The sequence below is a fragment of the Arachis stenosperma genome, chromosome 1 (genome assembly GCF_014773155.1).
Source record: "Arachis stenosperma cultivar V10309 chromosome 1, arast.V10309.gnm1.PFL2, whole genome shotgun sequence".
NCBI lineage: Eukaryota > Viridiplantae > Streptophyta > Magnoliopsida > Fabales > Fabaceae > Arachis > Arachis stenosperma.
Window position 1 is genome coordinate 134,897,506 of NC_080377.1, and position 15,274 is coordinate 134,912,779.

At 38.0% G+C, this 15,274-nt stretch overlaps 3 protein-coding genes across 3 annotated transcripts; 1 reads left to right on the plus strand and 2 right to left on the minus strand.

Annotated features, from left to right (window-relative positions):
• Nucleotides 1-3,212: 3,212 nt before the first annotated feature.
• Nucleotides 3,213-5,746, minus strand: LOC130939056 (probable methyltransferase PMT2). Its single transcript, XM_057867201.1, has 6 exons — nt 5,169-5,746; nt 4,880-5,081; nt 4,498-4,786; nt 3,965-4,318; nt 3,805-3,882; nt 3,213-3,725 (listed from the first exon to the last, which is right to left on the minus strand). Exons 1-6 carry the CDS (start codon nt 5,682-5,684, stop codon nt 3,494-3,496), a joined length of 1,671 nt encoding a protein of 556 aa, XP_057723184.1. The 5' UTR covers nt 5,685-5,746; the 3' UTR covers nt 3,213-3,493.
• Nucleotides 5,747-7,927: 2,181 nt separating this feature from the next.
• Nucleotides 7,928-10,869, minus strand: LOC130979931 (uncharacterized). The gene is made up of 4 exons (XM_057903521.1): nt 10,670-10,869; nt 9,418-10,095; nt 9,235-9,333; nt 7,928-8,667 (listed from the first exon to the last, which is right to left on the minus strand). The coding sequence occupies exons 1-4, from the start codon at nt 10,823-10,825 to the stop codon at nt 8,308-8,310; spliced, it is 1,293 nt and encodes a 430-aa protein (XP_057759504.1). The 5' UTR covers nt 10,826-10,869; the 3' UTR covers nt 7,928-8,307.
• Nucleotides 10,870-11,561: 692 nt separating this feature from the next.
• LOC130935482 (uncharacterized) lies at nt 11,562-14,158 on the plus strand. The gene is made up of 3 exons (XM_057865248.1): nt 11,562-12,177; nt 12,261-13,259; nt 13,338-14,158. The coding sequence occupies exons 1-3, from the start codon at nt 11,562-11,564 to the stop codon at nt 14,156-14,158; spliced, it is 2,436 nt and encodes an 811-aa protein (XP_057721231.1).
• Nucleotides 14,159-15,274: the final 1,116 nt, after the last annotated feature.

The following is a 15,274-nucleotide window of genomic DNA, read 5'->3' on the forward strand; positions in this document are numbered from 1 at the left end:
AGCCACATCTTCCATACTGATACGGCTATGAGAGAGAATATTTCTCTCACTCCAGACAAGTCCGTCAAAACCCTTATCGTAAATACTCTCCGCTTCAACAGTCTTTTGCCTTTTGGGAGGAGGTTCCAAGGATGAAGGAGAAGGACGGTCCCCAGCACTCCCTGAAGGAGAATCGGGAGAAATTATCCGAGAAGCTAGAACGGGGATAACTTCCTTTAGAGCTGAAGGACCCGAGTCCAACTTCTTGGGATTAGATCGGACAGAGGAACCCCCGGCTTCTTTCTGCTGAATACCATGAGCCACAACGTTCTTCTTGTGGCCCATATTGTCTTCATCGCAGCAGATTTTGGAGCCATTTTTTCTGCAAAACAAAAGTAAAAGTACATTAATTACTAACACAAATCACAACCAAAAATCAAAAGCCAAAAGTAAGAAAACTACCTAGCTTGGACCGAAGTTGACCGGGGTCCCCTAAGAATTTTTTGGTGTCCAAGTGAGGAGCTCGGCCCTAGCACTCTTCAAACAAGTCAACTACGGCCTTCTCAAGCTTGTCTAAGGCATCTACACTATACTTAGCTATCACGGATTTTTTCTCCAAATATAATGGGAAACATGGTTCATTATTCTCATCCAAAAAGAAAGATCGGACACTCTCTACCGCTCAGACCTTGAAAAAATAATTTTGAAGTCGTGGAAGGACTCATCAAAAATAAAAAAAAAAAATTCCTACCCTAAATGGCACAGAAGGAACCAAGTTAGCTATTTTGAACCAAAGGGCTTGGTCAGAACAAAGAGGTAAAAAAAGACCTTGAGAAAAGGTCGAATATCAGGCTCCCGACACTGGAGTTGGTATATTTTGAGAAATGCCCAAGAATTAGGATGAAGTTGGGAAGGGGCAACATTACAAGTCCAAAGAACATTACTCTCAAAATCAGAGAAAGGAAGCCTAACATCTAGTTTCGGAAAAAAAAAAACAATCATAAGCATAGAAAAAGGGACGCTCCGACTTATCTAAGGGGGAAAAGCATACCCTCTCTTCGGGATTGGCCACTACTATTTCATAGTTTCGCTAATCCTCCCGATTCTCACAGAGCCTATGATGTCTACAGAATGTCTCGGCATATTCTCTATCGACTATAGGAACAATGGTAAGGACAGAAGTATCTTCCCAAGCTAAAAGGGAAGGAAGGACTTTTGTTGACATGTTGTGAATAATGGATCGAGACATTAAGCTATACCTACAAATGCAACAAAAAGAAGTCCTCACTAAAGAGCTTGGACACCAATCAAAAGAAGTTAGGTAAAGCAAAATAAAATAAATATACGATTTCAAAAGATCTTTTTAGAAATGGTGTCACTCCTGCACTAGCAATAGCAATGCCATTAGGGGACAACACGATGGCATTCTATAAAAGGCAACAATTTTTCAAAAATTCCAGAGACACAGCCAAAATTCATAATTATGATCCCAGACGGCAAAACAGTTTCAAAAGGGTTTTTTAGCAATAAACAAAGCAACAACAGTTAAACAAGTTATCAAAATCTCAAGACGCCAGTATCGATAACGTAAAAACAAAATTCATCACCAACATTACTATTCAGGGGACCATTCAGAACAGTGTCATGAATGCAGAACAATCGAGACAACAAGCAAAAGTGGATAAAAACACCAACCTTGATGAAATTTGAAAAATTGAAGGGCACGTTAAGCAGCAAAATCACGAATGATCCTCTTCGAAAGCTCCAAGAACTCTTCAAATGAATCAAGATAGAGAAAATCTTGAAACTGAAAAATGGTTACGAAACAAAAAACAAAGAAAGAAATTGAAGGAGTTTTTTGCAATGAAGGAAGCAAAAGGAGCGTTTTCAGAAATGGAAATAGGAGAAGAAGGAGAGCGCGAAGCATTATATAGGAGAGAAGGGGCAAAACAGTCATTTTACATCCCTCTTTAAAACCATGTGCGGATTGCAAGGGAACTGCCACGTAACGTTCGCCCCTCATTTAAAGTGGTAATGTTCAAAATTTCAAAACACATCGAGTACCCGACCTCTTGAAGGCTGCGTACCTGACAACGAAAACTGAAGCCACGAAATGCTTGAGCCCGAACTCATAAAAGCTCGGACTCAAACAGGGCCACTATTCATATCCTGGCCCAAAACATAGAGCTAGGCTCAACAAGGACAAAAAGGCCCATCCAAAAAGGGTACCCTTTACCATTTACCCGACCTCTTTAAGAGGTCGGATACGGCGACAAGGACCAACGTTACTTATCTAAATAAGTAATTACCTCCCCGAATCTCTGCTGCTATTTCTGTCTCTCCTAAAAGATAGATCCCAACGAACTCCCAAAAATAAAAGAAACGGTTATCCATAAATTAAAGGTGGAAGTGGAACTACTCCAAAAAATGTGGTCATCAAACTCTACTATAAATACACTGACACCCCCTCAAGTATACACACGCTCTATTCTACTAAAACCCTACTTAAAATCCTTGCTAATTTAAACATCAGAGTCTCTCGTAGGTACCATCCCCTACCTCTTCACGAGGAACTCGGACAGTGGCACCTCAGCGCAACAAGTCGGATGATGCCTCATAAAGAGTCTGAACCTCACATTCATACCCAAATCAACATTTCAGGTAATTCTCGAAATAGAAACTAAAAATGAGATTTGTCATTCTCATATTGTGTCTCGATTCAATTAGAATTTTATATTATTTTTAATCATTTTATTAAAATAATTATATAAATAATAAAATTTTATTGGTTCTCTATTAAAGTGATACTAACATATCGTTTTTCTAAGGTGAAATTTATTTTATTTCATTTATAAATTTTAATACAAATTTTAATTTTAAATTAATTTATTTTTTAAAAATATTAAAAGTGATACTTTAAAAATGTTCTATTAGACTTAATATAAAAGACCAAAAGTGTAGATAAGAATTTGAATTTACACATTAACGATTATCAACGACACATCATCAAAAAAATTAATGAAAAGATTAATTTATCTCATATGATATTTTTTTAAGAGACTATTAATCCTATAAATTAAGAATAAAAGATATTCATATATAATTAAATTAAGATAAATAAAGTAATAAACAATGAAAAAGTTTAGAAATCAGTAACTTTTATATTTTTGTGGCCAATACTTAATCATAAAAAAAGTGAATAATCTCTCACCATTGAATATAATCTTACCCTATTAAAAATACTATTGATAACTAATTAATAGTTACAAAACACAAAAATTGCTGACCTCTGCACTCCTCGTAAACAATGTCTATTTTAGATTCATATATTATCTAAATATGAAATTCGTAACTCGTAATAAATTTCTAATAAATGATTTTTTTTTTTGTTTTAGGTTCTTTAGTATAATTGAGGTAAAGGCGATGCCTTTGACCATAATTATGAATGGAGGGAAAATAATCTAAGTGAAGTCAAATATTCTCTTAGAAATACAAGACATGCCCTGTGATATTTTCATGTGGTGGTGATGTTGGTGTCACCTTCAACCCAATACTGCTTGACAGCAAACAAAAGCTTCTCTTGCTCAAGTGGACCATCCTCGTGATCCACCATTTTGGTCTTCCATCTCATTCCCCTCACTATTCTCTGAACCTTCCTCAACACATTCTCTTCATCTCTCAATATCACTGCTCCTTCCGGCCGCAGAATCCGGTCCATCTCCAGTAGCATCTCTTCTGCACTACATCTGCATAAATCAATTTCATTTCAGTTACACATTCATGTGATTGTTAATGAAATAACAGAAACAACATTAACCAACTTACACATTCTTGTACAAACTGAAAACACCATTTGCGTGGATCAGATCATATGTTCTTGGATATGTGGAAAATGCTTCACACCTTGTAGAGGCAGCAGAATTACACAAATTAAGGTTTATGAAAATGTTGTGCTTCACACAAAGGAAAGCATGTCTAAATTTACCAATCATGATAAATGCCGATCAATCCACGCTCCAAGATAACATCAAGAGAAGCTTTTTGAGAAATGGTAGGCACAACATTCATAACCCACAATTTGGTTGAATCCAGAGCTGCAGCAAAACTTCCCAGACCAGCATTCATGTCCATGATGTTGCGATACCTTCCTGAGTCAATGATTTTGTTGACCCTCTTGTAAGCATTTACATGCTTCTTCCACAATCGGCTGTCCTCCTTGTATACCTCCACATATTCTCTGCTTACTCTTGATGGAATGGCGTTGAGCCTCTCTGGGAATGGTTTCCATGAACGGCTTGGTCCGGGGCTAGGAGTTACACACTTTTCCATCTTCTTGTACCTAGTAGACAGGATCAATAAAGATCAAATTCTAGAGATCATAGAAACTGTGATATCATATAAAAAAATTACTTATTTCAAAAGTTTAAACTGATAGAAAAAATACAGGAATGATTATATATCTATCACATTGAAACAATGTTTCTCAACTGCTCATGAGGTTGAAGTGAAGCAAGTTACCAGACATGATCAGCATGGGTGGATTTGCATACTGCTGCCGCCATGGGTGGAGTGTCTTGTTGGCTGCAATTTAATCTTTTTCTCCATATGGCAATGTCACCCTTTTCATATTTCTTTTCCCAGCAAAGAAGTTTGGCAATATCTTCAATGTTCCTTTGCTCCTTCTCAAGTTCCAGTTGGGAACGCTGCCATTCTTGGTAGTTATTCTTCCAATTGATAGGTGGACCGGAAAGTATCCAGTAACCACCAGGCCTGAGAACTCGGTCAACCTCCATCATGTACATTCCATCTGTGCAACAATAAGTTCCAAAATTTCAGATCTTGTCAAGGAACCAGTGAATAGTAAGTAAATAAGGAGCATCGTATCATAGTTTATCATCACCTTCTGTGTCCCATGGAATGAGACAGTGAGAACAATGTGCCATGTCAAAAGATCCTGAAGGGAAAGGCAGCTTCATGGTTGCAAGAACGCCAATGATAGCAGGAACACCTCTTTCCATTGCGTATTGCACTTGAGATTCATGTCCTCCAATTGACATAGTAATTACATTTTTCTTAAACATGTATGCACCAAAACTAGCAACCTAACATCCATAAAAAATTATTCCAAGTCTAGAAGGTAGAAAGCAATTAATTATATGAAAATTAAACTCATGAAAAACAAGACTTACCCTACACTCAGTATCCAATGCAGTTCTAATCATTCCCGTGTGGAAGGGTATAACAGATGAAAGTTCATCAATGTATGCATCAAGTTCTTGAGGAAACCGTGTTCCTCCTCTATTCTTGGGCCACTGGTACGGTGTTGAATACCCTTTAGGAGCAGGAATGAGGCACTTCAACTTTTCTTGCTGAGCAGGGCAGTGCCTTTCTTGGCTTTCGCCGCTGCGACGGTGACACGGCGTGTGATCGATGAAGCTTGCATCACACGGCTTGTAGTTGTATTCCTTGATATGATCACCATCATTGTGATTGTTGGGAGTGTCATACATGAGATCAGAGAGAGTAATGCACTCTGTTCTTTTGATAACTCCAATGGCTATTCTATCTCCCTTTCCGAAACCGCTTCGTTGCCATAAACCAACTACGTAGAAGAAACCGCACAATCCAACTACAATCAAAACTGAAGTTAATGAACAATTCTTTTTAATGGTGTCTCCTCCTTGTACTTTGCCCTTTGTTAACATGATGATTCTTTGTTTTCTCCGAACTGCAGAAATATGTATCGTATAATGGGGATTAGTAGTTGGTTGAAACACTCAACTGTTGCGCCTGCTTCTTGTATGCATTCCGTTGGGTTAGTTGACTTGGCGGTTCAACTCTTCACCAGTCACAACCCTTCACTTCGTTTTTAAGCTTTTTGAATTGAAAAATGTTGTTAAAATAGTAAAACCGAGTCTAATTATCTTTAAAATAAAATTGATAAATTTTTAATTTATAATTTTTTTATTTTAGAGGATTTTTTGTTTATTTTTTTTATTAATTTGTTTAATTTATATACATTCTATTTTATTGTATAAATATTCTTGAATAATTTATTTGATATGTATATTTTATGTTTGTTGTATAGATATTCTTAAATAATTATTAAACATATACTATATCTTTCGTATAAATAATTTTCAATGATTTTCTTTTTAAGTCTACGTTAAAATATCGCATATATAAATAAAAATCAACAAGTTACAATACAATAGTACAATTATGAATAAAATTAATAAAATAAGAATATTGTGAATTGAATATGACAAATATTTAAATTATTATTCTTTAATAAATACTGTAATTATAATATAAAAACAAAATATGAATACAAGAACTAACATTGAAGAAGCCATGTTTATGTTCTTTATCAATAAATATGTATGGTTACACTAATATGAAAAATATAACGGAAATTTAACAAATTTAAAGAGTATAATGAACCAAAACAATGAAAACATAACAAGAGATTATAGTTTCAAGGTGGATTATAGCATACAGATGCTATTTCATAAAGAAATAAAAACATTTTTATTTGTGGAATGGTTATTCGACACCTAATCCTTCTTTCTTTAGGTAGGAGCAGCTTGACAAAATTTGGTAAAACTTGTTCCAATAATGACTAGTGATACTTGTGACGGAGTCACATGTGAGATAATAGAGCCTTGTAACCAAGTCTTCTTATAAGGAATACACGGTTTTATATATTTTAATATTGTAAGTAAAAATATTGTTCACCACTTAAATAACAATATTATTAAGTTGAGGTTTGTAATCAATAACTTTTATTTTGATATATTAAAAAACATTTATTCATTTAAAACATAATAATTAATAAATTTTTTAATGAATATATTTTGAGTTTATTAAAATAATTATCTTGTAATGGATGCGCAATTTGACTTGTCCTGAGAAACCGGCAAGTTGTGGGAATACCAAGCCTACAGCATATGCAGCATCTTCCTCATGATGCTGCTCTGCAAGAGTTGCTTATTAGAGAAATGAGGGACAACCTTGATTGCCAGTTCCTTAACTGCCTAGCCTCAATGCAAACAGTAACCATATCTCATGTAACAATTTAGAGGAACTGCCCTAGTGGATTTGCATCTTCCCACAGCTTTGGGATCTTCGCATTCATTAATGTCTTCCCTTGCCAATTTATACACACTGGAAATACTTGGCTGGCCTCTCACATGAAAGATGCAACAGGAAACAGGAGCAGATTAGCACAAAATTGCTCACATCTCACTCATAACTCTGAATGACTAGAAAACCAGATACATAAAAACTTAGCTTCAGCAGGAAAATTTTATCAACAATGCTGGGAACCAAGAAGGTATCAGACAAAAATCAACCAAATAGCTCTGGGTGAATCCAAAACCTCTACGTAAATGATGCTTATGCTAGGCATTAGGATGTTTCTTCTACTAAGTATTCAGAATGTTTCTTTTTCATACTAAATGGATGTTCTTTTATATATTTTATAAATTTTTTTATATACTAAGAATTAGGATTGTTGGAAGTTCGGTGATCCCTGCCCTTATTTCTCCAACGTATTATTCAGAATTTTAATTTGGAGTGAAAAGCAATTAATATCAAATATTATAAATTAAAAAACAAATAAACTTAATTAAATATAATTATAAATTAGTTAAGTTGTTTACTTTTTGGCTAATCACTTCTTGTTTCCATATACTTTTTCAAATTCAAATTTTATATTATCTTGTTTCATATACTTCATTATGTTGGTTAAGACACTTCAATTATTCTTGGGAAAAAAATGTCCATTTTGTACTTGATTAAGCTAATATAGATTGCTTTTACAGTAAATATGTCGTACTTTTAAATTACTTATTGCAACTGTTTGCTGTTGGGGATAGTAGCAATGAAATGTATTGATACGTGTTCAAAAACCTTAGTTTATCAGAAAGGAAAGGAAATATGCATGTGAAATAAATAGTAAATTTGGTTGAAAACTTACCATTATAGTACCTTTAACAAGCGTTCTTAATAAATAATTTAGGCTAGCATTAAACAGAACAACAAAACATCTAACAATCTGTTGCACTGTTTTTTCAGTTGTTCAAACACCACTGGCCCTTCTGATTTCATTGCTAATCACGGTGTACGCTAGTCATGCAAATTTACTTCACTAAAACAGTCACACCGCAAAATCTAAAATAGAAACGGATAACACGTATAGATTGATAGTGTCATCCTGGTGGTATTAAAAGATCTGCCTAAAATTCTCATCTTCATTTACTTCCTTTCCTTCGTAGAATCCAAAAGGCTTAGACTGAAGTATGCAAAAGCTACATATAATTCAGTTCATTGGTTACTCCTAAAACATTCACCATCATCATCATCGTATACTCCATTTGCAGAAGATGCTTTCCAAAATTTTTCACTTGAAGCTGCTGCTGCCAATTGGTTGTCCATCATAAAATACTTCATGTCATTGCTTTCATGTTGCACCCTCCCAGTAATCTCCAGGCACAAACTGTTGCTTACGCCTTTGTTTGTTTGCCTATCTTTTGTATGCTTCTTAGTGAATCCTAGGTCTACAAAAATGGGCTGTACTCTAAGACTTGGATTTGGTCTGATACGGTTCACTTCCTTTTCATTTGGTGGACGTAGTATTCTATTGTCAGACTCTAGTTCTGAAACTTCATCTTCATTCAGAAGAACCTACAAAAAGCAGACCCCTTTAAACTCTGTTCGCAGTAAACAAGTATATCAAGTGCATGTTTCATAACAGATCTTTTCTTTGCAGCGAGAAGTGAAAATTTTCTATTGTGTCAGAATCAATTTTATAAGAACTTCCAAAGGTAATCACTTTGCATCAAAATCAATTATACAAAAGAAGAATCAAACATGAACTTGTTGCTAATTTGCTATAAGGGCCATTAAAGAAAGGCAGAGAAGAAAACATGTATCCTAGGTACTTTACAGTTTAGGCTAAACTACATATCAATAATTGTAGTTATAGCAAAAACAACAAAGCTTGTTACATGAGTATTTAATGTCATCTTCAAGACTTCCATTCAGTAAACAACATAACAAATAATATGTGAAACCTCAGAGAAATGGAAAAAGCAGGATAACTTGAGATACATATATAAATAACAGGAAAAAATATCATGGTGAAAGGTATCTATTTCTAGTCATACTCAAAGGACATAGGATAATTCATGTCATCCCGCAGTGAATCCAATTAGTAAACTTTTAAGCAGGAAGACATGGCAAAATACTAACCTTGCGTCCAACCAGATCAAAAGTCACAACCACTTTATTCCGTTTGGCTCGTTCAGCTTCTTCCATCTCCTCTTGTTTCTTCTTCAACATCTCTTTCTCCTGAAGAAAAAGAAGAAAAAATTTGATCAGACTACCAGATGTATACATCATTGCAAGTTGCATACAAGTAGTAAAATATAGTACCTCCTTTGACAACCAACTGTTTCCATCAATCTCATAATAGTCACTTTGGTCATCGATAACAGTTGTACGAGCAGTAGCATTTCGATCATATTCGACAAGCCTCTTTGCATAAGCTTCAGCAGCAGCTTCGGTATTCGATAAAGGGGGCAATGTTTCTTCCAGACCAGCGTACGAGCTGCCCTCTTTCAACACAAGTGCGCCGCAGAAATGGCAAGGCCCCTCTCCTTCTTGTTCACAAACTATTTTGCCACATGATAAGCAATTGCTGACCAGCCTGTGACGACGAGCTTGACAAGAGCACGGTCTTCCCTGCTGAAACACAATTGACCCTTTGGCTGCCTCGGCAAGCGAAATGGCTTTCCCAGCCTTCTTCTTTTTGGAATTCCCTTGGTTTCCTTTCTGTGATGTACTCGATTCACCGCCTGAAGTTGGAACCTGATTTTTCTGATTGCTGGGAACTGCATTCTTGATGGGTTCGGCATTACTTCTTTGGACTGTAACTGCTTTTGGTGCTCTCGATGATTTCTTACTTCCACCTGCAGATGCCTCAACTGAAGGTTTGACATAGGCATGCAATTGGGCAGTTGGAACATTGGATTTGGTTGTGAGTTCTAAGTGACCCCTCCGTCTTAAATATTCTTCAATCACAGGCTTCCCGGCTTCCTGACCAATTATATTCTGCAGAGGAGAATAAAGATAAAGTAATTCAGAGTTAAATCTTCTACTCAAGTGAGACACTAAAAGACACGACCCACTCATAAAAAGATAATCTCTTTTGCAAAAGCTACTCTACGACCAAATATTAAGGTGCCATAAAGTTTATTTTTGTACATGAAAGCCTTATGTCATAGATTTGTGACTGATTTGTAAAGCTCAGTTATGAAACAAGGTTCTTGAATCCAACTATTAGATCTCAAATTACAAGCTAAATCATGATGTTCATTGTTGACCAATATAAGAGAAATGCATTCAGCAGATGCAGTATACCTAATCTCATCACGAATTTTTAATCACAATTTAATGTAATCAAAATTACACATAATCAAACAAAGAAACATCAGAAGAGCCCAAAATTGGTATTACACAGCATCCTAATCTTTCTGCAGTATAAAGTAAACATAAAATAAACTAGAAAGTAAGTTAGATTCTCAAACAAAATTAATTCATAGCAATTGAACCCTAAATCCCGTAAAACATAATTCGAAGTGTGTATATATATATATATTCCAGCTGAAAGGAAGAGATAACTTACATCAAGGTACTCCTTAGCATCGCGAGGCTCAGCAAGGTCACAGTAAGAAACAAGTCCCTTTATAATCTCTTCATCCAAACCCAAACCCAATCCCGTCTCTATCTTCGAACACAATTCCACCAGCGCCTTCTCCAGCCACTCCCCCGCCGATCCCATTCCTCTTTATCTCTCTCCCAAAATCGCAAAATAATGATTCCCTACATCGCGGTCCTTACATAATTTATATAAGCAGTTAAGCACCCATTATGATCTTGCCACGTGAACAATCCAAGACCCACTCGAGGACCCCACTTTTTTTATGACGTGGCAATCACACTATGAACCAAGATTCTGAAAACCAAATCTTCATTAACTTCTTTAGTTAATAATTTATTAATTTATTACTCCGACCAATTCGACCGTAGTTCGGCTAATTTTTTTGCAAATGAAAAAATTCATGGAGTAACACCATGAAATGGATGCATTGCAAAATATTGCACTGCTATGGGTCAGTAACAAAACGTAACTTACGTTTTGTGTTTATTTATTTTTTTTAATTTTAAAATATACTAAACGTAGTTTACGTTTTGGTTTTTCTTTTTTTTTTTGTTTAATAGTAAACGCAAGTTGCGTTTTACTATGTCAGAAAAAGGAAAAATTTTTTGAAGCCCACAAAACGCAGGTTGTGTTTTGTTAGGATCAAAAATTTTTTTTTGGAAGCCCCAAAACGCAAGTTGCGTTTTGTACACAAAATAATATTTAAATCCACAAGTTTGCCTATAAATATGAAGTTCGGTGATGTTCATCTTCATCTTCACTTCTCCTCTTGTTTTTTCTTGCATAAAGTCTTTAGAGAGGTGCTTTTTTTGCAGATAACTGTGTCAAAAAAATATAGTTAGTTAAGGCTGAAGTTATGGAAGGTGTTGCAAACTTGCGAGTATATTATAACGGTGAGGTTGTAACAAACACACATGAAGGAGTCACTTTTGTTTGTGAATGTCCGTTGTCATTTGCCATTCCATGTACCATGGGTTTTGTCGAGTTGCAAAATGGTCTTTGTAATAACATTCAAAGCCACATTTTGAAAAGGGTGAGCAATCTTTTATACAGAAGTCCTGTGCAAGTATTTGGTGGCTTAATACAGTTTCAAATAATGCCCATCATTGACGATGCCAGTATGCAGCAGATGTTGTATATTTATCAACAAACTCGATCTCACGTGCCGATGATAGAGTTGTACGTTGAGTTTGAACAGCAGCCGGGGACGAGTATGGTCGACGACGAGATCAATGTTGATGAGCTCGGGGATATAGATTGGGAAGAAGATAATAATGACAGTGAAGACGAATTCGAAGCTAACTATGAAGTCGATGACGAAAACGATGACGGAGACTTGGCAGGCAATTCGGCGGTGCAAGATGAAACAAATGCGATTGTAAGCCAGCACCCGTTTGGTGTTCCGTCTTTTATGTGGACTCTAGATCTCGAAGCCATGCATGCTCCGGAATTTCCTGAGTATGCGAATACAGGTATGTCATAATTATTAACTGAAGTTTTCTATAGTGCTTATTTTATTTGCCTTGTCTGACTGATGGCGGTGCGCATGTCGTAGGTGAAGGCAATATTGCGGCGGAAGATGGCGAGTTTAGTGTCGGAATGGAATTTGGTTCGAGAGAGTCGGTGATATCTGTAATCAAAAGCTACACCATCTCTAGAGGAGTTGATTACACTGTGTATGAGTCTGAGCCGCAGACATTCTATGCGAAATGCAAGGGGTATGGTGCAGGGTGTGACTGGCTTATCCGAGCTAGCTTGATTCGAAAAAAAGCTTGTTGGGAGATCAGGAGATACAATGGCAAGCACACGTGCACCATGGGCACGATTTCACAAGATCATGCAAAGTTGGACTCAGACACAATTGCAGATGCCATTAGGCCATTGGTCGAAGCAGATCCCTCGATAAAGGTGAAGTCTGTTATTGCAGAAGTTCAAGGCAAGTTCAACTATACTGTGAGTTACCGTAAGGCTTGGTTGGCAAAGCAGAAAGCTGTCGCAAAAATTTTCGGCGATTGGGAAGTTTCTTACCAGACTCTGCCAGTATGGTTGAAAGCAATGACAGTGAAGATGCCAAGGTCTCGTGTTCAAATTAAAACGCTCCCCGTTTACCGCGAGAGTGAGGAGGTTCAAGGTGTAAGAGTTCTGCACCGTGTTTTTTGGAGCTTTTATCCGTATATTGTAGCATTCAGACACTGCAAGCCACTGGTGCAGGTTGATGGCACGCACCTGTACGGAAAATATAAAGGAGCACTTCTCGTAGCGGTTGCACAAGATGGGAATCAAAACATTGTGCCTATTGCATTTGCGATTGTCGAGGGCGAGATAGCAGACGCGTGGGAGTTTTTTCTAACCAATTTGCGGAGATATGTTGTTACCATTGATGGTGTGGGTATTATTTCTGACCGCCATACCTCCATCGACGCTGCAATAGCTCGCAGTAACGGTGCATGGTCACCACCAAGGGCGTGGCACATGTATTGCATCAGGCACATCGGGTCCAACTTCTTAAGGAGGTTCAAGGCTCCATATTTGCGCAAACTTGTGGTGAATACAGGTATTTCAAATTGCTGTTATGGTTCTATTCATAGTAAATTTGTGGCATCTGCTTATGATTAAATGGTTTGTTCAACAGGCTATTCTAGGACAGAGCAGGAGTACAACAAAAACTACCAAAGGCTTAAAGAGCGGGGTGAGGCATATACTCAATGGTGCGATGAGATCGGTGTTGAGAGATGGGTGTTGGCATTCGATGGTGGTCATCGTTGGGGACATATGACAACAAACTTGGTAGAGTGCATAAATTCTGTCCTGAAGGGTGCACGCAACCTTCCCGTAACTGCCCTTGTCCGGTCAACTTTTTATCGGCTGAATGAGTTGTTCACTCGGAAGAGTACCGAGGCTCATGAGCGTCACCGCAACGGATTCACGTATTCAGAATTTGCAATGAAGAGAGTTGAGGAAAGCTTTCGACGTGCAGGAAACGTTGTGGTCAACCGGTTTGACAGGCGCAATGAGATGTTTGAGGTTCGCGAAATGCAAGATGGTACCATTTACACGGTCAACCTTGCGCAACGACATTGCGACTGTGGCCATTTCCAGGTCGAACGACTTCCATGTCACCACGTGCTTGCATGTTGCGCCAATCAGCATCTCGACTGGCAAGTGTACGTAAACGATGTGTACAAGATGTCTAAAATTTGCAAGGTTTACAGAGGCGAGTTTGTTCCGATGGGTGACCCATCTACATGGGATAGATACGAAGGAGCGAAGGTGATCGCCAACTGGACATTGAGGCGCGCGACGAAAGGTAGACCGAAGTCCACCCGCTACTTGAATGAGATGGATTCACGTGAGATGCGTGGTCCTCGCCGGTGCACTATATGTGGACGCGAGGGACATAGCCGCAGCCGATGTCCTCAGCGCGCAGGTCCAAGCTCCGCTGAAGGTCATTAGTGGTTAAACTTTTCATTGTAACTTTGTTATCACCTACGTCACGATTATATGTTACTTTTTATGTAATATCGTCATGTATTTTAACCTAGTTAACAATTTATAATAAATAAAGTTTTTAATCTCGTTATGATAAATAAAGTTTTTAACGTAGTTAACATTTTTTAGAGTTACACGGGTACAAAGCTAAATATGTCATAATAATAATTACTTAACAGAATCATCTAAATATGTCATAATAATAATACTGAATACGAATGCCGAATACAACTATGAATACAACCCTGAATCACCCATCAACTACAGTAGACTACTTCCTCGGCGCCTTCTTCGAATACAAGGATGGGGTGTATTTGTCCGGAGGCGCAGTCTGTGTCCGTAAGTTATACGGATGACCCTGAGACACACCGGCGTCCAGCCCACTGCCAACGTCAGGACCACTACCTAAATCTGTCATGCTCACAGCACTAGTGTCATACAAACCGCTGCCACTCATCCCCGGAGCACTCGCTCCACCAAGATCATACCACTGCTCCAAGTCGGACCCCAAGTCTCCCTCGTCCTGCTGCGGGTACTCGTTCAAATCAAACAACTGACCACGTGGTGGTACGGACGGACCGATCGGATCTACATGACCCGTCGAGTGATCAAAGTCAAAGTCACTAGCATGACCTGAAGTGGCGCGATGACCAGTAGAATGATGAGATGTAGCAGGCCCTTCCTGCGGTTGCATCGGGCCGAGAAAATCTGTATCTTTCAGGACCTTAGAGAAGCTGATGGTGTCCAATCCACCCAACGGACTAAAGTGACCCTAGGCTGGAATTACCAGATGTGGTATGTAGGGCTCAGGTGCCTGAGGCGGCTGTGATTCCGGTATATATGCTGCCTGTTGCTGATATGCCGGCCACTGCTGGGCATATGCTGGATCCTGAAACTGCGGGACATATGCCGGGTCCTGAAACTGCTGAACATATGCAGGGTCCTGAAACTGCTGGGCATATGTCGGGTCCTGAAACTGCTGGGCATATGCCGGCATCTGAACCTGGTGCTCATGCGCCGGGACCTGATAGTGGTGCTTATATGCCGGCACCTAATTAACAAGTAAATACAAGTAATACT